This window comes from Phoxinus phoxinus (assembly GCF_949152265.1).
Source record: "Phoxinus phoxinus genome assembly, chromosome: 24".
Lineage (NCBI taxonomy): Eukaryota > Metazoa > Chordata > Actinopteri > Cypriniformes > Leuciscidae > Phoxinus > Phoxinus phoxinus.
In genome coordinates, this window is record NC_136899.1 from 5,176,296 (window position 1) to 5,202,543 (window position 26,248).

The window sequence follows — 26,248 nt, forward strand, 5'->3', positions numbered from 1 at the left end:
TCTGTAAGGACATCACCCACAGCTCTCCTGTGTTGCTCACGCGTGTGTCTTGCTGACTCAGTGGGATTTCAGACACCTCACAGATCTGTGCGGCTAATCTCTCGCTGGACATGCGCTCGCGCGAGTGAGGGAGACTTTGCTTTGGCCGATGGCTCTTTAAGTGAACTGACTCTAATGCTGCATTGGAGACGCTGTGCGCCTGCAGTCAACCACTGCCATGTAAGCCACTGCTTCTCCTCAAAGAGTTGGCTTGTGGGACGTTAAATGGTTTACTTTGGGTTCAGCTCGCTGTCTTGTTGGCCTGAGCATTGTGGGGCTGTGAGCATTGAATCACGTCGTATTTGTGCGTCCATTACTGGGCGAAGAGCCAAACCTCAGTGTGATTTCACTGTAGAGAAAATGTATTTCTTGTGGGTTGATATTAACCACAAGTCTTTTGTGGAAAACTTTGATTTGTCACTTTTCGTCTACTAACAAGTTTTTTTTAACCTAGGAGTTTTAACAGTGGAGTTATAATATGAGTTTTAACAGTGTTTTGTTTTAGTATCATTGAGACACAATTATAGTTTTAATTCATATTTTATTTTTGTTTTATATATTTTGTTTTCGTTTTAATTGTCTTTTTTATAATGTCTATATAATTAATTTTATTTTAGTACTGTATATCAAGTTAAACTAAATTAAAATGATAAATAAAACAAATTAAGTTTTTTTTACATTTTTATTTTATTTGTGATTTTGTTCTGTTTTTGACATTTTTATTAGCTTTTTAAAATGTTTATATAATAATTAATTTGATTTGTTACATTGTTACATTGGAAACTATCTGAAATAAAAATTAATTTAGACACTGTTTTTTATTAATACTTTGATTTTGATTTGATTTTATATTTTGTTTTCAATTTAATTTAGTTAAATTTTTGCGCTTTTGTTCTGTGTTTGTCATTTTATTAGTTTTTCTTTTAAATCTCTATACAATTAACTTGATATACAGTACTAAAATAATATTAAACTAAATAAAAATGATAAATGTTATCTTGGCAACTAGCTGAGAGAAAATAAATTAAGGTTGTTTAGATTTTATTTTATTTCAAATAACATGTTTTTGTTTTTTTTATTTGTATTTTTTAATTGCATAATCAGCATTGAGAGTACAGGCATGTGGTTAGTGCTACATAAACGTGTAAAAAAAAAATGCATAAAAAAATAATAATTTAAATCCAGTAGTAGGATACATTGTAAGCAATGTTATTTTAAGGGATTTACCTACAATATTTGAAATGAGTCAGATTAGTTATTTTATGGTTTAAGAAGTTAACTAAAGTAACCCTGCTTCATAAGTTGAGCCAAAGCACCAAAGACTATTAATGGGACTTTCAAGTGTATAATCTTTGTCCTGTGATGTTACGAAGCGCAAATCGCCTTTGTGTAATCGTGGAAAGTCGGTATAACTGTATAAAACCAAATGTAACTGGTTTTGCTCAGAAGATTTGGTTGAGACTGGTCAATCTGTTGTTCCCACATGCCAATAACAGCATTTAAGGCGCCCATGTAAAGTCTCAGAAGGAATTAAAGCAGATTTGAAGCCTCCGCAGAGCAAGGTAACCGTAAGATGACGCATGTTTTCTGGAGAGTGTCAATATTTGCCTGTGGAAAATGTTGAAGTGTGGCTGAGGAGATTATATTGTTCTGAACAATCGAAACCATGCGCCTTTCTTCCAAGTCGTGTTTGTTTTTAATCACCCTGCGGAGAAAGACTAACAGCCCTCCGATGACAGCGAGAACACACTGAGTTTTCTTGAGGACATACGGGAAGAACGGCTTTCTCATGAGTTCTTCTGCACAGCTTTGTGAGCACTGACTGATTCTGCCAGCCGGCTCTAGCAACCATGGTAAGCTTTACGTTGGTGGACTCTAGTTAGCATGTGCAGACTCTTATGTTCGCTTTTGTTTTGTTTAATTGAAAAAAAAAAAAAGTTTCAGTTATTTGAGTGACTTATCAAGCACCATTTGATCAACCACTTGTCAGACTAGGGCTGCAGTATTTATTAAACTAATACCAAAATCATATGACTTAGTTTATTTTATTTATTTTATTTTAATGTAATTACATTTTTATTTTATTTTTATTTTAATGTAATTTGCATTTAATTAAATTGTTTTTTTTCTTTTCTATTCTACTCTACTCTATTCTTTAAGGGCCCCTAGTGGTAATCGGTCAAAATAACATTTTACATTTACAACAAAAAAAATCCCATCATTTAGTATTAGTATGGTAAATTTACAGTTGCAATCTAAAATAATTGTTTTATTATTATATTTTTCTTAAATACACTTTTTTTATTTTTACAATAAAATAGTAATATTGTATGATCCATTAATGTATAATTATGATAGTAGTAGTAGTGGTAGTAGTATTTTATGTTTTTATTTTTATTTTATTTTATTTTATAAAAAAAAAAAACGTTTGTTTTATCAGTTTTTATTTTATTTTAATCAGAAAAATAAAAAAACTGGCAATATTTTTTTTCTGCAATATAAAAATTGCAGCAATTTTCTGAGGATGCCTTGAATAGTTAAATTTTGGAGAAATTAATTCTAGAATGATTGGGCAAATTTTGTTGGGGAATGCATCTGCACATAAAATTAAATAAAATGTATTTAAAAAAAAAACAATCTCTTTCCACTTGAGTTTTTATATGCCACATGCAGCTCATGATACGGTTTCAACATCTCACTCTGAAAACAGCAGCGTATATATTTATTAAATCGCAGCTCTTGCGCTTTGACTCGTTTTACGCCATATCGTGATATCTATTTTATTTCTATATAACCTGCAGCCTGCATCAGACCCAGATGATGTCCTACAGTTGATGCTGGCATGGTAATTTAGTCCAGAACAACTGATGACAAGAGTTACTCTAGTCACTGAAGGATATATCACAAACAAAAAAAGTCTTTGTGGCCCGTGGAATGCATGCATACGTCATATAAATGCATTATCTAGCACTACTGAATGGCAGAATTCTCCTTGTGCAATGTACCGTGTGAGCGGGCACATGAGGAGGAAGAGGAGAAGCGGGCACAAACATCTCCTGTTGTGGACGTGCAAGAACAGGTTTAGATGAGATGTTAGTCAAATTTCGTTTGATTTTGCAAGGAATTTTGAATGGAAAAGGTTTGTTGTGTCAGATATTTTTGGTCATTTTATTGCATGTAGGAAACAGATTTTGTGAATTTTCAAAATGAAAGATATTGCAGGTAATGATTTACAGTGAATTAGTTTCATTCCTGTCTCTTTCCGTGTGTTTGTTTGGGTGATTATTGAGCAAATGAGAACGCTCCATTGAGGTGTAGCTAATAAGATTGTTTGTTTGTGACTTGAGGATATTTGCTCATGTTATTGCAATAAGCGCACCAATGAGCTGTAAAGCCTCTAGTGTTTGCATTTGTTTTACATTATATCATCTCATTTAAATTAGAAAGAGATTTACTACTGAATCTGGATCACTGGGGAACTCTGACAGGGTTCGTTTAACTCGGCGTGGTGTTCTGTGACTATTACTAATGCTTTTGACCATGACTCCCTCTAGTGATCGTTTCAGGACGCTGTTAGCAGTGCAATGATTTATCACTTCTTAATAGCAGGATTCATTATGTTACTGCACCACCGGGAACAGTTGGCCATCAGAAAAACATACTATAAATATACATTTTGAATAAATTTTTCCTCATTGACCTCATCCTGTGTGTCGTCCTCCAGCCCGAGTCGTCGACCTCTTCTGTCCGAGTGCCACAGAGGGAGGAAGAGGAGGATGGTGATCTGAACAAAGCATTAGGTGTTCAGCGCTTCCAGCAGATCCTGAGCCCCACTCCCAGAGTTCCCGGCGAGCAGCATCGCACCTACAATGAGCAAGATTTTGAGTGTGAGTTCACATCCTTTTGCATCCCTTTATTTTATTTCTTATTTTATTGTATTTAGAAAAATGTGTTATTTTTTCGATGCTTGAAGTGTTGGTACAGTATGTGTGTGTGTATATATATATATATTTTGTTTTTTTTTATTACATATATACATTTAAACAGTTTTTAATGGTGGAGCCAGCAATAGTACAGTTGTAATATACATTAGTAATAGTATAAATAACCACATCGTCACATCAGCACATTTCACAAAATGTTTCAATCTTGTTCCCTTGTTTTGAAATAAAATATTCCAATTTTACATCTCTGAAATGAGTTTGGAAGCCATAAATGTGAAACTGCGGAACTGAAACTCGGCTGTAATCATTCTCAGATCACCGTCACTCCTCCCATCACATCCACCATCCTCTGTCCAAACTCCCGGGAGATGGCAGGAGGAAGAAGAGTGGGAGGAAGAGGAGGAGGAGCACCAGTAAAGAGCACAGAGCGTGTTCCAGCCCCAGCGGTGCTTTGGCCATCGAGGAGGGTGAGGATGAGGAGGAAGAGGAAGAGGAAGAATCTACGGAAGGCCAGAGCGCCACCCCAGATCCCACAACAGACGCTGACAGGAAAGACAGTGTTCAGGTAACCAGGTTTATATCCTAGATGTATGATTTAATTGAATGTCTTATTAATTTAGTGAAAGCTCTTCCATCTAATAAACTTTATCCAAGACAATAAATAATGATGTAAAACACATACTGAAATACTGGCAAAAACTATTTGCACTATGTAAAAATAGCAGTATTCTCTTTGCAATAAGAGTTGGATACTATTTGCACCTAATTATTTTAGTACATTATAAAACAGCATGCAGTAATAACATAAATGAATAATAACATAAGTGCAAATTAAATGAATGCTATCCTTCCTAAACCTAAACCTACCCGCTAAACACTTTATTATTAAATATCCTTTAGGCACTTTAATTCCCTTTTCACATATTTTCTTAATATTTATTGAAAATAAATGCCCTTCCAATCTGATACGCGCTGGGAAAAGGGAGAAGAACGAGTTCGGCAAAAGGTGTCAAAAGTATCTATAATGCGCCTTACACCCTACGCCATTGCTGCCGCATTTTATTGTACTTTTTCTGGCCCAACCAGACAAATATGGGCGGAGTTTGAGTAAATAACCTCTGCCAACAAGGCGGGCTATTTGCACTTAGTGTAAATAGATACTCTGAAAACGTAAAAGGGATATTTCACTCAAAAATGAAAATCATTTACTTTCATTCATCTTCAGAACACAAACTCGTATTCAGGTTAATTACTCAATATGATAGATTAATCATTATTTCTATCATTTTATCTCTTGTCCAGTTCTTCGTGTCCGATGATGACCCTCATGTGTCCACCCCTGAGACTTCAGATCCTGTCCCTGCACGAGGGATCCTGATCGTCCCGTCGTCTGCGGTGTGTTCGGAGCCTCAGGACAGCACTTCCACTGAGTGAGTCCGCCTGGTTTAGCTTTCATAAGCAACAAACATATAGTGAAAATATGCTCATAAATTCTGTCATAATGTACTCACCCTCAAGTTGTTCCAAACCTGTATGAATGTCTTTCTTTTGCTGAACACAAGAGAAGATATTTTAAAGAACATGGATAAGCAATGTTGATTGACTTCAATATAGTATTTATTTTTTCCCATACTATAAAAGTCAATGGGGAACATCAACTGTTTGGTTTCCAACATTCTTCAAAATATCTTTTTGTTTTTGTTCAGCAGAATAAAGAAATTCATACAGGTTTGGAACAACGTGCGTAAATGACAAAATAACATTTTTTGGGTGAGCATGAAAGTAATGAGAAAATAATGCAAAAATTCTTAATGACTTTTTGTTTCATTAATTTTGTTGTGAAATGTGACCTGGAAAAGTTTTTGTGTAATTGTGGTATTTTGGTGGAAATTATGTCACCGTTTTTATAAGGGAAGTTCTCCGTGTCTTCAGTTTTGTTATTTGCTCAGCTGAAGTGGTGGACATTGCAGGTTGCGTAGCACAAGCTATAAAGCATGCACTTTCAGCTTGTGTCCGCCTCTCTGTTCTTGGTTTACTGTAAATTGAATCATTAGATGCCAGTGCACAGCACACCCTGTTCGTTACCTAGGACGAGATATTTCAGAGAGCAGCAGGGTATCAGTCTCTCTCCAGACCTCCATCACCGCTGTCTACATCATTCACCCGTTGCTACTAGCAACCGCACTTTGCTTTTATAAAGCGCTCTCCACCTTTCCTTTCTGCTTTCTCATCTTTTAAATGCGGGAGTGTCTTTACAAACAACAGGATTCATTGTCAAGATCATTTCAGCAGGTTGTTTTCTTCTGTTCTTTAGTAACGTTAACAATGACAGGGATTTTGTCCTTGATGATTTTGGTCTAATAAGCTTTTAAAAACGATTAATTTTAAACGAAAGGTAAGTGCTCAAGAAGATTTTGTATTTGTTGCAAAATTTGATGATTTACGATTTTATGACAAGAAAAATGTGTGCATACTCTATAGTGAGCTATGATTGAGTATTGATTCATATTCAAGTTATTTTGTATTTCTTCAAGCAATTTAGTGACATGCATCTTATTTTTGTTGTGGACAGACAAAATGCTATATTTTGTCTGCATGTTATTGAGCTAATTAAGTAATAAAAAGCTACAAAAATATATTTGTCATAGTAAAACACGAGCACTTTTAAAAAATTGTGAGCACGAAGCAGGTTTTACTCCTTTTACAAACTAAACAAAAATTGGAATTAGAACTGAAATTTAAGTTGAAGCTGAAGCATTTAAATACCGGTAATTCATTTTTTAAACTAAAAAACAAACTTTTTACGTGGTTTTTTATGTGTAATTTACACGACAATAGCATATACTGTTTGGAAATGCAAACATACAAAACAAAACGGGTTTCAAAGTGCAAGTTTTTTCAAGCGATACCATTATCGTCTCTTTGTAAACCACAAAAACGTGAATTTGTGAAACCTGATGTCATGTGCATGCGTATTACGTGAGACTGCACAATAAGCACGTAGTGTTTCTTTACAAAGTGACATTGCCAACTAGTGGCCTGGCAGCAGAATACTGTGATTTGTCTTTTTCGCAGATCTGTGTAAATGGGGATCAGTTTGACAACGCGGTCAACTGTACACCAAAAAAAAAACAAAGGAAAAACTTTTCCATTTTTAGTATATCATTGTTGTATAAAAGTACCTTAAAACTGAAATAAAAAATTGCACCTAAATAGCAATATTTGAAAAGTAAAATAAAACGTAAAAAACAACGAAAATGTCAATATATTATGACAAAATATAAAAATAAAAGCCAATTCAAAATATTAATAAAACTAAATTGAAAACTAAAAAAACTGTTTGCATTAATGGTTTGATGAATTTTGTCTCTTGTAGAACGCCTGAACCTGCTCCTCCGACCCCTAGCGCCACTGAGCCCAGCTCTCTGCCCCGTGTGTCGAGTCGCAGCTACGACCTTCAGGAGAGACGGCGCACGGGCAACATGACGGGGACCGAGCAGGCCAAATACCAGCGGATCCCCACTGATGAGTTTGAGGCTCGGACCCTGGCCTCGGCCGACCTGGATGGCATTAAAAGTGAGTTTTTAATGCACATCTCCACCTTGCTTTTGCAGGTTTGGTGAATAACTGCTCAGTTATTATAGGAAATTAAGTATGCGGTACAAACCCAAACTAGCAATAAATGCATAAAGGATGATTTCCATTTCACTTTAAAGGTAGGTTAGGCAATTTTCAGAGAGGCTAGCAATAGCGAGCTAGCTTTGAAAGCATGAGATCCCACCCTCACTTCAGAGCGTCTCCAAAGCCATGCCTCCTTCAAAACACACGAACACACACAGCAGGGAGCAAACAAAAGCATCACAAGAGACAGCGTTAAACTCCCTCATGTCTCAAAGCACATAACATTACAATGATAATGAACATAAACAACTTAAAGAGCTCTGACCTGTACCACCTGACTGCTGCAGATTCATTTAGCTGTTGATACTGTTGCCATTGAAACGCATACATTTGAGTCACAAACTGTTCCGAGTATAACGTCACAGGCTTCCATCTCTTCCAGATTACAGTAGTTATGGGGTGAACGCAGCATAAGTTTGTTGTTTTGGTTCAGGAGGAACTGTAAAAGAAAAAACTGCTGTTGTGGTGCTCGGTGACTGATGGAACGGAACAAGGGCAATGATTGGACGACATTTTATGGTCCTACACCTTCCACAGATGATATATATTATGAATATAAATGCATTTAGACCACTTAATTTATTGATTGCTATCAGGATGTAAAGAGATTCCAAACCTTTAATTGATTCCAAACATACTAGTTTCCTGAAGAAATTAATCGGAGGGAAATAATGCTGTTATTCCTTTGGTTTCTTTATCCTGTTCTAACGTTCGCTGAAGACCTGCCCACCAGCTAATGGGATTTTATGTGAAGAATCTGGGTCTGAAATCTCAGTAACTCAATACATTTTAAAATGAAGCTGCCTAAGCTGCCATCTTCAATACTATTGTTCACCAGTAATATAAACAATGACTTTGCATTCATGCATTTTGTGGATGATTTGACTTTTAAAAATCCTTTTGACATTCCTTTGCATAAAAAGCTAATGCTAAATATAATGCTGGAATATAGAGTACAGTTCTGTTTAAAAGATTGTGGTCAATAAGAATTTTTATTTAAAAGAAATTAATACTTTTATTCAGCAAGGATGCATTAAATTGGTCAAAAGTGGCAGTAAAGACACTTATAAACTAAAATGCATGATCTGGTCTTCTGTGAGATGGTTTCCACTGGTTTCATGGTCTCTCAAATGATTTGTACCATGCATCCTGCTATGCTTCACGGCAAGAGTCTTTTGTGGGCCAGAGAGACAAACCTTTCTCAGACGTCAGTTGTATATCAGCGGTTCCTGTAATATACCCCATCAGCTTCCTATGCTGGCCACTAATTCGCCTGGGAAAAGGCCCATCTGCTGCAAATGCTCAACGACAGAACTTAAACGGTTGCTGTCTACCATTTAGTTTAACCTTATTAAATTTTGGCATGTCAGTTCATAGGCAAATACATGTCTGACAGCAGTTAACAGATAATAATATCTTAAACTCTGCTTGGCTTTGTTGCATTATCAGCGGTTTTAGTCGCTCTCATCTGTTGTTGCAAATCACTGTCGGTGTGAACGCTTTTTTAGACGTTTTCTTACGAACGTTAGTGAGTTTCAACCTGCAGCTCAAAGTAGCTGTGTGGGAAATGCTTTGGCCTCTTTTCTTGATTGGAGTTTGTTCCTACAATCACCCAATTAGTCAAATCCCCTTCAGGTCCCGCCCTGACCTTTTTACCATGAATGGCGACTGGCCCATCCTGTAATTTCATCCTGGTGAGTTTATGAACAAAGACGATGATCCGCTTCAACTCTGCCAAGAAGATTTTACCTAGTGAGTGTGGTCATTTGACAGATTTGAGGAATACATGCACCTTGGGCAAATCTTAAACCATGGAAATTTGATAAAATATTGTATAGTATATTCATAGTGCATGTTTAGTATTCATGAATGTGGCATGTAATAAATTGCAGGTTAATCTCCATATTTGATAAGTTCTTTCTACCATTCAAAAGTTTGGGATCGGTGAAGTTTTTTTTTTTTGAATGCATATTTTTGGTAAAGAAATTATATTTAGAATAAATGCTGTTCTTTTGAACTTTCTATTTATCAAAGATTCTTGAGTAAAAATGTATCATCGTTTCCACAAAAGTATTAAGCAGCACAACTATTTTCAACATTGATAATAACAATAAATGTTTCTTGAGCTGCAAATAAGAATGATTTCTGAAGGATCATGTGACACTGAAGACTGGAGTAATGATGCTGAAAATTCAGCTTTGATCACAGGAATTTAAAATGAGCAGTTATTTATTTTAATATTTAATGTTTTTGATTAAAAAAAATGCAGCATTTGTGAGCATAAGAGACGTCTTTCATAAACATTAAGAAAAAAAAAATCTTACCAGCCCTAAACTTTAGATTGATAGTTGGAACATGTTCCTCAATTATTTGAGAAACACTTCACAATAAGGTTTTATTTGTTAACATTAGCTAATACTTATAGAGAATTTCATCATAATGTTAATCTCAACATTTACTAATACATTTTTAAGATCAAAAGTTGTATCTGTTAACAATAGTTAACGCACTGTGAACTATGGAAATGGACATTTGTATTACCTAACATTAACAAAGGTTAATAAATGCGGTAAGAATATATTTCTCATTGTTAGTTCATGTTAGTTAATGCATTAACCAATGTTAACAAATAATTTGTTTTTGTTTAATTCTCCCAGGCCATCGTTTTGAAGATGTTCCTGGAGTGCGTCGACACCTGGTCAGGAAAAGCACAAAGGGTCAGGTGGTGCACATCAGCAAAGATCACAAAGAACCCAGCACACGCACTCGCAAACTGGACCGAACGCCACATGAGGTGAGACTTGAGGTTGACTAGCTGATGTGAGAAGTTTGGTTGAAGCTAGTGTATTAACCTAGTCTGAACCCAAGGTTCCCATGGTGATGGAAATAAAATGGTCAATAAAAAGTCTATTAATACAAATTTGTAAAGTCATGGAAATTTCTATAGTTAACGTCCATCTTTCTGCTTTGCAAAATTATAAAATATGTTTGTGTTAAAGTAAAAGAAAGGAATTTCTTGGAATAATTGAAATTAATTATTTAAAATTTATTTGGAAAAATATTTTTATTTTTATATAATAACAATAGGGATGCATCGATATGAAAATTTGGGCCGACCATTTTTTATATTTGAAAGCTGATAACCGATAAATCTAAATTCCAATTTTTATATAATTTTTGAGAGCCTGATTACAAAAACCAAAGTCTCACCATTAAATGCCATGTCCCAAGCACACAGTTATAATGTTCTCATTATAATTTAATGTAGCCTATATGACAGACTTGTGTTGCACATGTTGCACATGACTATATTTTCCTTTTTTGAAGTGATTACAATCATATTTCAAGCAATTTAAAACCATCATGGCGAACAGTGTGCATCTGAAGGAAATAATCCATTATTTATCTGCTTTAATATATCGGCCATTATTATTATTAGTAGTAGTAGTATTATATTTTAAAAAATCTCCTTAATTAAATCATTCCTTATCCAGTAATCATGAACAACCAGAAGGATCATTGAAAAATCAAACACCGTGGGAATCCTGGTCACTATTGAAATGTGGTCTCTATTTAGTCTTAAGCTAAAAGTTCTGTGGAAATTTTTCAACACCATTCCCTCTGGCCGCGATTTTAGGACAAAGTTGTTGTAATGCGCAAGACTAGCTAGGTTTCGGATGTCTCTACAGATGCCTTCACAAAGTCCTGATGAGTTCTTTCAGCGCGTTTAGCCCTTTTTCCCAGATTGAGACTCACTCACTGCATTTCCAATTATTTCTGACAAGCCCGCTGTCCTTCACAACAAATAAAAGGAGGATTTTGGGGGGCAGAACCTGATTAAAAATGAATGAACTTCTTCCCTTTCACACACCTAAGAATAAAGAAAAGATCAGCTCGGGTAACTGGACACCGCAAGCCTTCAGAGTCAGTCATGTTTTATTAACGCCCTCAGATTCCCCTCTAGACAGGTAAACCAGCTACGTACTGGGGTAAATGAGTGTACTTATGGACCCTCTTACTTCTAAACAACACCAGTGTTCACACCGCTGCCTGACGTCTCGTTGCCCTGTCGTGCTCTGACGCTACTCTGTCTGGACGAACAGCATGGTCCTTTTAGACTTTTCCAGGCGGCTTGCTCAACACCAGAAGGTCAGGGAATGGTGTGTTGGTGTACATGCGCATGCTGGATGCATCGATTGGTGTGTGATATCACATTTTGGGCTGATCAAACCAATTTTAGCTTTAGTTATTGGGTTGAAATGCATAGCTGGTACCGTTTTAATGATGTCTGTTGCTTTAACTTCTTAAATTTCTCTTAAGAAAAGCCCTTAATGAATTTGTGTTTTAGGAGTTTTCATCAGATTCAGAAGGTGGTTTAACTGCGTGATCTCCATCATTTATTGCATGTTCTTTGGCCTCAGGTGTTTGTGGAGCTGAATGAGTTGATCATCGATAAAAACCAGGAGATGCAGTGGAGAGAAACGGCCCGCTGGATCAAGTTTGAAGAGGACGTGGAGGAGGAAACGGACCGCTGGGGGAAACCACACGTCGCCTCGCTGTCGTTCCGCAGTCTGCTGGAGTTGAGGAAAACCATCTCTCATGGTGAGAACCTGATCAAACCTCCATAACACTCTGTTTAGCAAATGTCAGGTTAGCTGTAACATTTTATATTGTAATATTGATTTTGATTACATTACAAAATTACAAAATTGATTACATAACTATTCTTACAGTTTGATTTGCTACAGTATACTATGGTTTTAAACAATTTTTTACAATTACTTAGGTAAATGAGACTTCAAGGAATATTTATGTTAAAAATGAATTTTACTATTTAAATTTACTTCAGAAAAGTGAGCAATTATGTGGATTTATGGATCAAATATAATTTACCGTCCGAAAATGTAAAATCTACACATACACATTTTTATATACTATACAATCATAATATTAAAAAAAAAAAAAAAACATGCATATTATGTATCTACTACCTAAGTACAATTTTACAATGTTAATTGTTATATGTATTTTAATGTATTGTGAACAAAAAAAGTTAGCTGTATATTCATAAACATGAATGTACGTAGATTAATAATTGCTCATGTATGTGTGTATACTAAAATAATATATATAATACAATATATTATAGTAAAAACATTTTAACATGTGTATATATATATATAAATACATATCATTTTTATTTATTTTTGTGTATATATTTGTGTGTGTGTTTGTGTGAGAAAGTAAATACTATGTATGTATACATATATATGATTTATGTTAGTAGTATGTTTTTATATATAAATGTATACGTGTATGTCCTTAATATTTGTGTATATATTTAAATTTATATATATGATTGAATTGATTTTGTCATGAAAATGAAATGGCCTTATTTTTGATTCCTCATATTAGGAGCTGTGCTTTTGGACTTGGACCAGAAGACACTACCTGGTATCTCCCATCAGGTGGTGGAACAGATGATCATCTCAGACCAGATCAAAGCTGAGGACAGAGCCAATGTCCTCCGCGCTCTCTTACTCAAGCACAGGTAGATCTCAGATGTTTGTACAATAAGCAATATCTAACACCATGTCTACTCCAGGCGTGACAAAGCGACCATTGCAAATCTATTTGTTCTTCGTATCAGAAGTTGTGCCAGCTCGATGTCAGAAATGGTACGGGGCATCAGTTAACTGTCGGGGTTTAGGTCATCTCGTGCCACATCCAGTGCAGACAGCATCACTGATTATAATTGCTTTTACTTGCTTTTGTTATATTGCCACGCTCGCATCTGGTGTAGACATGCTGTAAGAAATGACAGAAGGATGTTGGTTTCCATTTTATCCCACATATGATTTTTTAATTCTCATATAATCTAATGGTTTCTGTTCGCCATAACATCGCCCATCCATGTATAGATCCACACATGACCCTTCGCAGTCTCTTCTAGTGTCTCTTACCCGCTGGCTCCCTTGCTCTCCCTCCCTTAGTCACCCGAGCGATGAGAAAGAGCACAGCTCCCCGTTCCCCAGGAACATCTCAGCTGCCAGCCTGGGCTCCCTGATCACCCATCACCAGAGCAGCAATAACCACCTGTCCGTCCCCGAACCCTCCGTCACAGAGCCACTCATGGGCTCCTCAAGGGCCAGTCAAGACAGCACTCTTCATATTGACATAGAGAAGAACGAGGTAATTGGATTGAAGTGTCTCAATTAGATAATGTTTTAGTTGAAGAGGAGGGCAGCCTGTATATTTACAGATAAAAGCCCGCCATTTTTTTTCCTTAAGGTTCCTAGGCCTCGTTTTCATTCATTATTCATTCATTCAATCATTCATTTAAGGGTTAAAAATTACATTTCTTCACCAATCATGTTTTTACTTCTTGTCTAACGATTGAATGTGTTTTTGTGACGTTGGTAGCACTTTATTTTACAGTCCTGTTCCCCATGTACTTATTATAGTAAATACAATAACTGGGTAATAACTATGTACTAACCTGAATTTACCCCTAAACCTAAACTTAACCCATGTAGTTACCTAAGAAAGTACTGGTTAATATAAGGCAAGTACACGCAACTGCACGTTCTGTAAAATAAAGTGCCGTGACATCAAATGTGAAATTTTCTTTCGAATTTTTCAGTCGCTGCTCAACATAAAATATTTTTTGGGTTCTAAAATACTTTCTGATTTGTCTTATGTTTCATTATTTGCAGAAAGATTCAGCTCCACCTATAGGCATGCACAAATCCAAGTCCAAACATGAACTTAAGCTTCTGGAGAAAATTCCTGAAGATGCTGAAGCCACCGTCGTACTCGTTGGTAAGCAATTATTGTCTTGTTAAAGAATCCTATTGGAATTCCGTCGGATTTCTACATTGGAACCCGTCCTAAATCATTATAGAATCTAGATCATATGGAATTTGGAAAAATATTCATTTCAGTTTATCCCATTTGAACCGGCTGGTAATAATGATGAATTATGAATTAACAAAATGCATCAGGAACTAACATGACTATCATAGAGTTAACACAATCAGCAAATTATTTCACAAAACAGCAGGAAATGAAATGTATTGCTCCCTTAGGCAGTGTGGACTTCCTGGAGCAGCCCACCATGGCATTTGTTCGACTGCAGGAGGCTGTAGAACTGGACTCAGTGTTGGAAGTATCAGTTCCTGTTCGGTTTCTCTTTGTGCTGCTCGGTCCTCCCAGCACCAACATGGACTACCACCAGATCGGACGCTCCATTTCCACACTCATGTCCGACAAGGTGAGGAAGACTGTTCTCGGTCTAGCATACAATTAACTACAAATAATAAAAAGGCAGCTCACCAACCCACAAGATCATAAACATGCATTGTTGCAAACAATTCTGGCTATAATGCCTGTTAATTCCAGTGTTAACTTGATGTGATGTCTCTCCAGCAATTTCATGAAGCTGCATATCTGGCGGACGATCGCCAGGACCTGCTCAACGCCATCAACGGCTTCCTGGACTGCAGTATCGTGCTCCCTCCATCAGAGCTGGGCGGAGAAGAGCTCCTGCGCTCCGTCGCTCACTTCCAAAGAGAGATGCTCCGCAAGAGAGAGGAGCAGGGGGGGGCCATGCTGTCCAAAGAGCCCAAGAGCCTCGAAGACAAAGGTCTGCATCTGCCTGGGTAGATTCAGTCTGGGTTGACTAGTTCCAGTTAAGCTCTGGTTTTGGTTTATTTAGTCTTTTTATTCTTTTGATCTGTGTTTTTTTTTTTTTTTTTGTTGTTGTTGTTTTTTGTGCTTTTTTTTTTTTTTTTTTTTTGATATTTTGCTTTTATTTTGATTATTTAGATTTTTATTAGTGCATTTGGTTTTATTTTGCCTTTTTATTTTATTCCTTTTATTTTATTTTATGAAGACTTTTTTTTTTACCTTATTGCTTTTCTGTATTTTTTGTGCTTGTTTTGTGCTTTCAGTGTTTAGTTTTAAAATTTTATGTAGAGCTTTTGTTTTGAGTTTTTTTTTTCTTTTTTTGAGCTTTTTTTTATTCATTAATAATTTATATTTATTAATAATATCACAAATCCTCTCTTTATATGTAAATCAGAGGCCTTGCTGGCGCCCTTTAAACCAGAAGACGACCCTTTACGACGCACGGGCCGTCTATTTGGTGGACTGATCCGTGACGCCCAGCGCCGTTACCCAAAGTACATCAGTGACTTCAAGGATGCGCTGAACCCTCAGTGCATGGCTGCTGTCATCTTTATCTATTTTGCTGCTCTTTCTCCTGCCATCACGTTTGGAGGCCTTCTGGGTCAGTTATGATGTTGTTCTTTTGCTGAGAGAAACGTATTGATTAAGATCTTAAATGCATCAAAATAATAATTTTAAATGCGTGTGATCAGTCACTGTTGGGCAGAATTTTTAAGATGAGAAGTTTCGGGCATTGTTTGAAAAAATCAAAAAATGTCATCCAGAACTGACTTAAATTAGTCACCATGAAGATGTAAGTGACCAGTAAGTGACCAGTTATTTAACAAAAGGTTCATCATGATAAACACCATCAGTGGCTCTGATTCTGATAAGCATTTTAGATTAGATGCCCTGAACTCCAGACGGCATATGTGTCTGACATCGATGTTCAATAATTCATGACTCAGGAGCTCTGGTCTGTGTTGTGTACAGGTGAGAAGACTGAAGGGCTCATTGGCGTGTCGGAGCTGATAGTGGCCACATGTGTTCAGGGTGTGGTGTTCTGTCTGCTCGGAGCCCAGCCGCTTCTGGTGGTGGGCTTCTCAGGACCCATCCTGGTGTTTGAAGAAGCCTTCTTCTCTGTGAGTTTATAATGCTGTTCCTTAAACCATACACGACCCCTGCTGTTAAAAGCCACGTTTAAAAAAACAATTTCAAGACACATACTCACAGATGACAATGGATCAGTTAGCAAATGATTTCAAACCAAGTCAAGCTAGCATTAGTATTACTGTCGTTCATATTTGAGGTTATGGACCATAAAGAATAAAATTTGATGCATAAACCAGCACTATTTGTGTGAATGTTGCAAAGTTCATTAGTTATGAAGCAAAATCAGTTAAACTGTAGAGCAAGCAGCTCTACAGAATATAATAGTTATTATCCAGCTCAAGTTAGTTCAGTGTTTAATTCAGTTTAAGTTGAAAACGAAAAACGAAACACTCTGTCCTCTTCTTCTCTAGTTCTGTAAGGGCAATAATATGGAGTACCTGACGGGTCGCGTTTGGATTGGTTTTTGGCTCATCATCATCGTGGTGTTGATGGTGGCCTTTGAAGGCAGCTTCCTGGTTCGATTTGTCTCGCGTTTCACCCAGGAGATCTTCTCATTCCTCATCTCTCTCATCTTCATCTACGAGACCTTCTCAAAACTGATCAAGGTAGCTTGAGTCGTCTTTTGATTGTGTTTTGTGTGCTTATATAATCATGAAGTCCTCTTGACTGCTGTGCTGATGTATCCCACAGATATTCCAGGAACATCCTCTGAGACGCTGCTCTGCTATGGTGGTTGATGTGAATGATTCAATGTACAACTCAAGCACTTTAAGTCCATTAGTGGCGAACAGCAGTGCGCTGGAGGCGCTGAAGGTGGTCGGTGAACCTAATACTGCTCTGCTGTCCTTTGTGCTCATGTCTGGGACCTTCCTCATCGCCTTCTACCTGCGCAAGTTCAAAAACAGTGCCTTCTTCCCTGGCAGGGTAAGACACCATCTGACCCAGTGTTGAGTGTTTAACACATTGCAAAGAAAAATGTGGTTGAAATATGTCATCTTCTGTCTAATGTTTTACAGTTGAGAAGAGTTATTGGAGATTTTGGAGTTCCTATTGCCATCCTCATCATGGTTCTGGTAGACTACAGCATTAAAGACACATACTCACAGGTGACGATGGACAGTTAGCAATTAGCATATGATTTCAAGTTATTAATAGTGTTTGCCAAGTCAAGCAACACTATTACAATTGCTCATATCAGGCTAGGGACCCTAAATATTAAGCTTTGTTGCATAAACTTTCACTATTTGTGCTACTGAAGAAGAAATAAAGTAAAATAAATAAAAATACACACATACTGTATACACGCACACACACACACATATATATATATATATATAGATCGCGAAAGCTTTGACAAATAATTTTTTCTCCAATAATTCCTTTAGGGGCTCTGTAAATTATAAATAATTAATAATCATGTTTTTTTATTGTTATTAATTTATTTATAACCACATGAATGCTCCACCCTACAGAAACTTAGTGTCCCGCGAGGTTTTTCAGTGACTAGTCCTGATAAGCGTGGTTGGATAGTCAATCCTCTGGGCAGTGATGGTCAGTTTCCCGTCTGGATGATGTTTGCCAGTATACTTCCCGCTCTGCTCGTCTTCATCCTCATCTTTATGGAGACGCAAATCACCACGTGAGTCCATCGTCGCAATGCTTTTTTTCATTATAATTACATTTATAGAGCTCAATTTTTTTAGCAATGTATTTTTTGTGCTAGAAAAAATCTTTTCACTTTTTTTTAATCACAAAATGTGGTGTTTCATGTTTTTATTTATTTATAGGTTTTTAATTTGTAATAAAGCTGCAGCTATAATGTCCTGCTGTTTTTTTTTCCCACGTTTAAATCATGGCAGTATTAAAGACGCTCTCTTCTTCTAGGTTGATAGTCAGTAAGAAAGAGCGCATGCTGGTCAAGGGTTCTGGTTTCCATCTGGACCTGTTGATCATCGTGACTCTGGGCGGCACCAGCGCTCTGTTCGGCCTGCCGTGGATGGCTGCGGCCACCGTGCGCTCCGTAACCCATGCCAACGCCCTCACCGTGATGAGCAAAGCCGTCGCCCCGGGAGACAAACCTCGAATCCAGGAGGTCAAGGAGCAGAGGGTGACCGGGTTACTGGTGGCGATACTTGTAGGTGTGTTTCAACAATGACAATTCCAAACATTATCAATTTTATTGCAACCTGATTAACACAAACTACTTATAAGATCAATAAATCTCATTAATGATTAATACAATCTTGATGAATAGTGAATTGTCAGATAAAGTGGTAAGTGGGTTACACTGGGCTTACACTTTATTTCGTATAATGCAAGTAGCTTTTCAAATAATGTCAACTAACTCACATTAGAGTATTAGTAGACTGTTAAGGTTAGGGTTAATGAAATAAGTTGACATGTTGTTGCAAAGTTACTTATAGTCAGTAGAATGTATGTTCATCAAAATAGTGTTAGCAGCAGATATTAAGCAGACAGTCTACTAATACTATAATGACTGCTAGTTGACATGTAGTTGCAAAGTTACTTATAGTTAGTAGAATGTCTACTAAGTGGACGATTTAAATAAAGTACTACCGATATGGATAGTTTGAAATACATTTTTATTTATTTATTTAAAATTCAACAATATGCAACCTGACTCTGAGCATTACAGTGATTTTTAACACAATTTAAATGGGTAAAAACAATCTTTACCCGTGGTACAATCAAGGTAACGTTTGGTATCTTGTTGTTTTAAGATGCATAATATTTTATTACATGCACAATAAATCCGTGTACATGACTATTGTATGTATTAACATGAGTTAAATGAAGAAAAGAATGTATTCATTGTGCAAATTTTGTTGGCTGTAGGTCTCTCAATGGTAATCGGTGATCTGCTCCGTCAAATCCCAATCGCTGTGCTGTTTGGCATCTTCCTGTACATGGGTGTGATGTCACTGAACGGCATCCAGCTGACAGAACGGATCCTGCTCCTGCTGATGCCCCCAAAATACCACCCCGACCACACCTACGTGCGCAAGGTCAGGACCCAGCTGCTTTTTGGTTCATTGTTCCCTTAAAAAAAGGACTGGTTGTAACATGTAATGGTATTAGATATTGTAAAGAAATCTTTTGTACTGTATATCTTGACTAAATCTCTGTTCCTCAGGTGCGGACCCTGCGTATGCATCTGTACACAGCGATACAGGTGGTGTGTCTCGCTGCCCTCTGGGCGGTCATGTCCACCGTGGCGTCGCTGGCTTTCCCGTTCGTTCTCATCATGACCGTCCCTGTCAAGATGTTTCTTCTGTCACGCATCTTTAGCGCTCGGGAAATGCAGTGTGTAAGGATCTTTGCACACACAAATACATTTTTTCTTGCTTCTTAGGGAGACACTATCGTTCAAAGTTTGTGGTCGACCAGTATTTATACATGTCTTTTTTTACATTTCTATTTATCAAAGATTCCTGAGAAACATGCATCACATTTTCCACAAAAATATTAACTATTTTCAACATTGATTATAAATAATGTTTCTTGAGCAACAAATCAGCCTATTAGAATGATTTCTGAAGGATCATGTGACACTGAACACTGGAGTAATGATGCTGGAAATTCAGCTTTGATCACAGGAATAAATTACATTTTATAATATATTACTATAGAGAGCCATTATTTTTAATTGTTTTAATATTTCACCATATTGTGGTTTTTGTACTATATTTTTCATCAAATAAATGCAGCCTGGGTGAGCAGATGAGACTTTCAAAAACATTAAACAAATCTTACTTATTTTTGAATGGTAATGTGTGTACTACTTCTAGGGAACTAACAAAATTATATAAAGTTAGGAAACATAAAATGTCTTTTAAAGTCCGTTTGAAATGTTCACAACCCATTTTAATAATTCCTACATTTTTTTTTTTTTTGAGAGAGGACTTGAAGTCTTGGAGGGGAGTGTTATTTTTTTCCCTTTGGAATAATGAGAACAAATGAATCATGTGCAAAAAGCCATTAAGAAAGTAGGTCATTTTCAAAATCATGTTAACATACTATTTGTTTTAAAAACTTTTCTTAAACTTTCTCTCCAGTTGGACGCTGATGAAGCAGAGCCCACTTTTGACGAAAAGGAGGGACACGACGAATACACGGAGATGCACATGCCAGTCTGAGCCACGACCACAGCTGTCCGTCTCGCACCTGTCTTCCTGTCAGTCAGGCTATTGGCCAATAGGACAGTTGCTTTTTAAACTTTGACAAACCAAATCGCACGTGCTGTAGAGGAGAGAATATTATGTGAAATCTGACATTTCCAGAGAATCATTTCACTTGTATTAGAGGGTTTGAGCTGCTATCACACCGTTTAGCCTTTACCGTCGCCTATGAGGAAAACTAATGTATCGTACGGGGTTAACTGGACATTCCCAGCACCATTCAGGGCCCATGCAATATTTTATGTAGTTTTTAGTATAAATTCATGATCATGGAAGATTGCCAAGGCCCATTTCATCTTATATCATATGTATGTCTTTGCTTTTAATAGTTTTACTGACTTATTTTTTATTGTTGTGATTCGAGACCCAACACCATCACAACCGACAGTATTTTTTTCCATTGTTGCTGTCCATTCACACTTTTTTTTTCTATTTCTAAACAGTTGTTTTGTCTTTTATAATGCATGAAAGTAACACTCTCACCAAAACTCCTATGTGCAGTTGTAGTATATTTTATATTGACCGTTACATGGAGCAAACGCGATCAGAGCGAGGAGGATTTTGGTGATCTTGAGCGGTTTTCAGATTAGTTTTACTAAATCCCAGATGCATTCACTAGTGACCTAGTTTGGGGTCCAAAAAACCCATTTTAATAAAAAGAACAGGAGCGTCCCTACAGATGATCCCAAAATTGTAGCATTCAGTTTATAATGGTTCGTTTGTAAGAACTAAACATGTTGACCTGATAAGCCATATATAGTCGCAAGTTCCATCGTTACCAACACATTTCAACTGAACTTGTGTCCATATTTGGCTAACAATGCTTTGGGGAAATGCACACCTGATGAATTGTAATTTCCTAGCACATTTTTAAAGCCTTTCCACATACAACATTGAATTAACACTAAAACAGAAGCCTGTTCTTTTCAACACCAGTTCTCAGCAGATGCACAGTATAGATTTAGATTACTTACTAATTATTTATGCGTTTAACTGGGGAACTGTATTATTTATGTCAGTTCATGAGGGATTTTGCCACAGAATTCCTGAATAATATCACTAATTTCCCCCCATCATTCACTAATATCCACTGCTTCACTATTTGGATCCCTACAGTGAGTTAGATGGTGAATCTGCACTAATAAGATTCAACTACTGCACGTTCACTTATACTTTCACAATATTTTGTGCGCACATACCGTCATAAATGAAATTTACAAATTGAATTATTTGGTTACTTACGGTCAAATAATTCCATTATGTTTGTTATTTTAGTACACATGTATTTGGAATGTTCTGGCTTTCTTTAATTCCCGGACTTGATCACACCATTGTGCTTTAAACATGCTACAAAACAAGTGCTTTAGCTCATTTGAGCGCTATTTACATTCCAGAATCGGATGTATGTTAGGATCTTTTAATTATAGGAACTTATTATGTAAGTTTTATATTGCATTAGCTTATGTATGCGCTTATCTAATGACTGAAATGAAACTCGAAATGAAATTGTGTAGAGGTTATTTTTATTCGACTAGGAATTAGTTAGCATACATGAAGATTGATTTGAGAATATTTTTATAAAATGTTGTCTGTCATCGTTTAGTGAATCAGGACCTTCAGCGCGTTGTACTTTGTCACCGTTGTTGATCTTCGACATTCCCTCTGCCCGTGTTCAGCGACTGGTTCCAGGTGTAGGCCTGCAGAACTCTGGGAAATCAGATGAATGCAGGGTTTGTTCTGCTCCTGGATCTGTACTGTGTGGATTCTCTGCAGCACTTGTTTGTTGATGGTATTTATTATGGATGCTTTACGGGGTTCATGAAGACTTCATGAAGGTTAATGCTGGAACATTGTGGTCATTTTAAAGTCTGGTGATATTTGTTACATGTATGGCAAAGGGAAGTGAGGGTCATTTACCATCGGACAACTTTTTTTTTTTTTTAAATGCATTTTGTTTTTATCTGTTGAATATTTGATTTTTAAATGTTCCACTGTACATAATGCAATATTTACAGTAAATTCCAAATATTGCAAATAAAGTTGATTTTTCTATTTAAATTGACTATTCGTATTTTTTGTGTTTTTGTATTTATATTTCCGTTTTTTAAAATGGCTTTGGTTTACTTTTTTTTTTTTTCACTGGAAGTGGAAGTGACCAAACAAACAGTACTGCAAAATAATAATAATTTTGGTCAGTAAGATTTGTTCTTGAAAGAAATTCATATTTCATTCTGCAAGGATGCATTAGAATTGATCAGAAGTGAATCAGTAAATGCATTTCTAATATTACAAAATATTTTTTATTTCTAATAAATGCTGTTCTTTTCAACTGTATATTCATCAGAGAATCCTGGGAAGGAAAAGTATCACCGTTTCCACAAAATATAAAGTAATAATAAATGTTTGAACTGCAAATCAGCATATTAGAACGATTTCTGAAGGGTCATGTGACACTGGAGTAATGATGCTGAAAATTCAGCTTTGATCACAGGAATAAAATACATTTTAAAACATTTATATATGCTTATAGAAATATAATTTGAGCAACAAAAAAGCTAAACTCAATAAAAAATATATATAGCTATCATTAGCCATTTGTCAGATTAACTTCTCTGCCATGGCCCAAAATGACTAGTTGAGCAATGTGCAAAATGAATTGAATTAATTAGACTTATATTTTGGTTCTAGTGTGTGCGGTAACGACAAACACATCCTCATTACTACAGCTGAATTTCAAAGCAATTAATAACTGTGCCAATGTTCTTCTCATCATTTAGTCCCTGACTTCTAGGCATCATGCCAGGGCTCCACATGAACAGTGACTGTTTTAGAGAATGTTTAACCTGGTTTGTTTTTTTGAGCAAGCAGACATTTGCAGGAGGAGTTGAAGTTCAGGCTGTGTTAAAGATGGCTCTGCTTCTGTTGGTCGTGCTGCTCACTGCTGGAGTCTCACCAAATGACGCACAACAGCTCCCAGATATCTACAAGAAAGGAGTGGAGCTGGCTTTACATCAGATCAATGCCCGTCAATCCATCAAGCACCATTTTCTCTTCTTTAAAGCTATTCGTCAGGCAGAAATTCAGGTAACGGCATTCTTCTCTTTCTGCTTTTTATCCTCTTTTCAGGGAAAACATGGTCTGGAACTACCTGCATGATTTGGTAGTAGTTTAAGCTATATTATAACCCAAACTAAATGGCATGTACGTCACACATCCTGAGGAGGTCAGATATTATAAACACTCTTGATAGCGAATCATTTTTAGGTCAGAAATCGAATATCAAAATCTCTGGAGACACAAAAAAAAAAAAAGAGGACAGAATTGAGTTGCTAAATTTAGAGTTGGTGGAAATGCCTGTCTGTTCGTTTACTGTGGATGAATAAATCCTCTCTCTGTAGGCAGGGTTTGGTGTCACCTACATCTACCATAACTTTTATCTGAAAGCCACAACCTGCCGAAAAGGAACTGAGAACGCTGATACAACCACATGTGAGTTCAGGAATGATCGGGTAAGTGTGACATTTAAAGCACATACGCATTTTAGAAACCCATAGATGGTCATATGAAGATCAGCTGTTTTTCATGTGCACGTCAGAGTAAATGACATTTTCCAAACACTTAAATCTAAATAAGACCATCTGTATTTTGTTGCATGTTGCAATCTCCCATTTATAATAGTTACATACACTACCATTCAAAAGTTTGGGATCAGTAAGATGTTTTTGAAGTCTCTTTTGCTCACTAAGGTTGAGTTTTCTTTTATCCAAAAAGGAGTAAAAACACCAATATTCTGAAAAATTACAGCTTAAAATAACTTTTCTATCTTAATATATTTTAAAATATAATTTATTCCTGTTATGGCTGATATGATTCTTTGCAAAGAATCCCGAAAAAAAAAATCCACAAAAATATTAAGCAGCACAACTGTTTTCAACAGCATATTAGAATGATTTGCTGCTCCAAAAAAACATTTCTTATTATTATCAATGTTGAAATGATCAGTTTTATCTTAAATAAATTAATAAATTAATAATTTTATTATTATCAGTTGTGCTGCTTAATATTGTTGCATATATATCTTTTTTTTCAGGATTCTTTGAATATAAAGTTCTAAAGAACAGCATTTATTTGAACTAATAGAAATCTTTTGTAAAAGTAAATGTTTTTACTGTCACTTTTGATTTAATGCGTCTTGCAGCATAAAAGTCTTAATTTTCCTTAAATAAAATACTGAACCCAAACTTTTCAGCAATATTGTAGCTGAAATATGTCTGAAAGTAGGTTTCTGGTTATTTTTTACTATTGATGCAATATACACTATCATGCAGAGTTACCAGGTTTAATACATACCATACTTACATACTTGCTTGTGTATATGTTTACCGTAGTTACATCACAGCACTCAAACTTAAATGTAGATTCAATTTAACTTACTGGCTCAATTTCCATATTCCCCAGCCTCTCATTGACTGTGTGATCTGCTACAAGATCTCTGCTGGAGAAATTGGTGGCAAACCTTATTTAAACTGTATATATCGACAAGTGCTCTCAAAGGTATTCCCTCTTCATGTTCTTCGTTAATGTCCATAAAACAATGTCCATCTTTGCTAATGTTTTTCCCAACATTATTTAATGCAATAGAACCCCAGGATGAACAAAACGTGTGTGTAGACGTGACCTTTTGTCTGATTGTTTGAACACAAGGAAAGCAAGAGAGAGCGAGAGATCGGCTGTTACCAGGCGGGTTTTGGCAGTCTGACCCCGACTCCTGTGGCATACACCGGATCCTAGAGAAGCTTCTGACATCTGATGTGAAGGAATCTGAAACACAGCATGTTTTTGCATGTCTGCTCTGTTCCAAATCAACTCTTGCATCACGGTTCATCTGATTGTCAAGCACTAAAGAGAAACATTAAAGAGAGCATTGCACTGTTTTAGTCACATTTTCTACAGTAAATCAATACGGGATGTTTGTTGCATAAGAACATTCCATGTTTGTTCAGCGCCAGAAGATTTTTTGCACAAAACAAAGCAGAGTTTCCTAAAACTCCTTTAACCTCTTTCAGATATTCATGAATGTCATTATAAATGCATAATATTAGTGCAGATTACACTATTCAATAAAGTGATTTAGTTTGTCAGTGCAATAAAATACTTTACAGAATAATGTTTCAGTATTTCTGTGATTATTTACGATTAGAACGTCATAGTACATATTGTGTCTGTTTTTTAATGCACTAAACATCATTAGTGTTTCACGACCTACGTGTTTCAATCGCAGCATTGTTGTACTGTTTTGTATTTTTTCTCAGAATTACGAGTTCATATCTCACAATTCTGACTTTTTAACTCGCAATTATGAGAAAAAAGGTCCGAATTGTGAGATATAAAGTCGCAATTATCTTTTAAATTGTTTTATTCCATGGCGGAAACAAGCTTCCATATGTCCCCGTGAAACGCCTTCTCAAACAAGAAAAAATGTAGGGCGAGACTTGCTTTTATCCATCGAGAATTGATTGGATGGCTGTGGTTTGCCGATCACAGGTGAGTGACATATTTTACAATAAATACTGCAATATTCCATAAAAATAATGGTGACTTTAT

The 26,248-nt window shown here is 36.3% G+C and overlaps 2 protein-coding genes and 1 long non-coding RNA gene across 6 annotated transcripts in view; 2 read left to right on the forward strand and 1 right to left on the reverse strand.

Annotated features, from left to right (window-relative positions):
• Positions 1–22,705, forward strand: part of slc4a2b (solute carrier family 4 member 2b) — a 42,946-nt gene extending 20,241 nt beyond the window's left edge. For 2 of the 3 annotated variants that reach the window (XM_079601134.1, XM_079601135.1), the window contains exons 3-23: positions 3,764–3,926; positions 4,298–4,548; positions 5,286–5,413; positions 7,360–7,559; positions 10,322–10,458; positions 12,086–12,266; positions 13,080–13,215; positions 13,658–13,856; positions 14,381–14,486; positions 14,753–14,937; positions 15,093–15,309; positions 15,748–15,954; positions 16,326–16,474; positions 16,856–17,050; positions 17,136–17,369; positions 17,462–17,551; positions 17,918–18,084; positions 18,330–18,583; positions 19,302–19,471; positions 19,600–19,773; positions 20,522–22,705. In XM_079601134.1, the coding sequence (XP_079457260.1) occupies positions 3,764–3,926; positions 4,298–4,548; positions 5,286–5,413; positions 7,360–7,559; positions 10,322–10,458; positions 12,086–12,266; positions 13,080–13,215; positions 13,658–13,856; positions 14,381–14,486; positions 14,753–14,937; positions 15,093–15,309; positions 15,748–15,954; positions 16,326–16,474; positions 16,856–17,050; positions 17,136–17,369; positions 17,462–17,551; positions 17,918–18,084; positions 18,330–18,583; positions 19,302–19,471; positions 19,600–19,773; positions 20,522–20,602 (3,624 nt within the window). In that variant the 3' untranslated portion in view covers positions 20,603–22,705. Of the gene's footprint in view, positions 1–1,844; positions 1,893–3,763; positions 3,927–4,297; positions 4,549–5,285; positions 5,414–7,359; positions 7,560–10,321; positions 10,459–12,085; positions 12,267–13,079; positions 13,216–13,585; positions 13,857–14,380; positions 14,487–14,752; positions 14,938–15,092; positions 15,310–15,747; positions 15,955–16,325; positions 16,475–16,855; positions 17,051–17,135; positions 17,370–17,461; positions 17,552–17,917; positions 18,085–18,329; positions 18,584–19,301; positions 19,472–19,599; positions 19,774–20,521 lie in introns of those variants that run through there. The other variant, XM_079601133.1, reaches the window with a different exon arrangement.
• On the reverse strand, positions 22,152–25,523 carry LOC306992366. Of its 2 annotated transcripts, none has more exons than XR_013796270.1 (3): positions 25,079–25,416; positions 23,488–23,625; positions 22,152–22,813 (listed from the first exon to the last, which is right to left on the reverse strand). It is a non-coding gene; the product is annotated as an uncharacterized lncRNA (long non-coding RNA). The 2 variants fall into 2 exon arrangements; XR_013796271.1 differs by having other exon boundaries at positions 22,153–22,813; positions 25,382–25,523.
• LOC306992365 (uncharacterized protein) lies at positions 23,552–25,811 on the forward strand (the record flags this gene model as incomplete). The annotated part of the gene is made up of 4 exons (XM_079601138.1): positions 23,552–23,728; positions 24,043–24,153; positions 25,103–25,198; positions 25,349–25,811. The coding sequence occupies 4 exons, from the start codon at positions 23,552–23,554 to the stop codon at positions 25,433–25,435; spliced, it is 471 nt and encodes a 156-aa protein (XP_079457264.1). The 3' UTR covers positions 25,436–25,811.
• Positions 25,812–26,248: the final 437 nt, after the last annotated feature.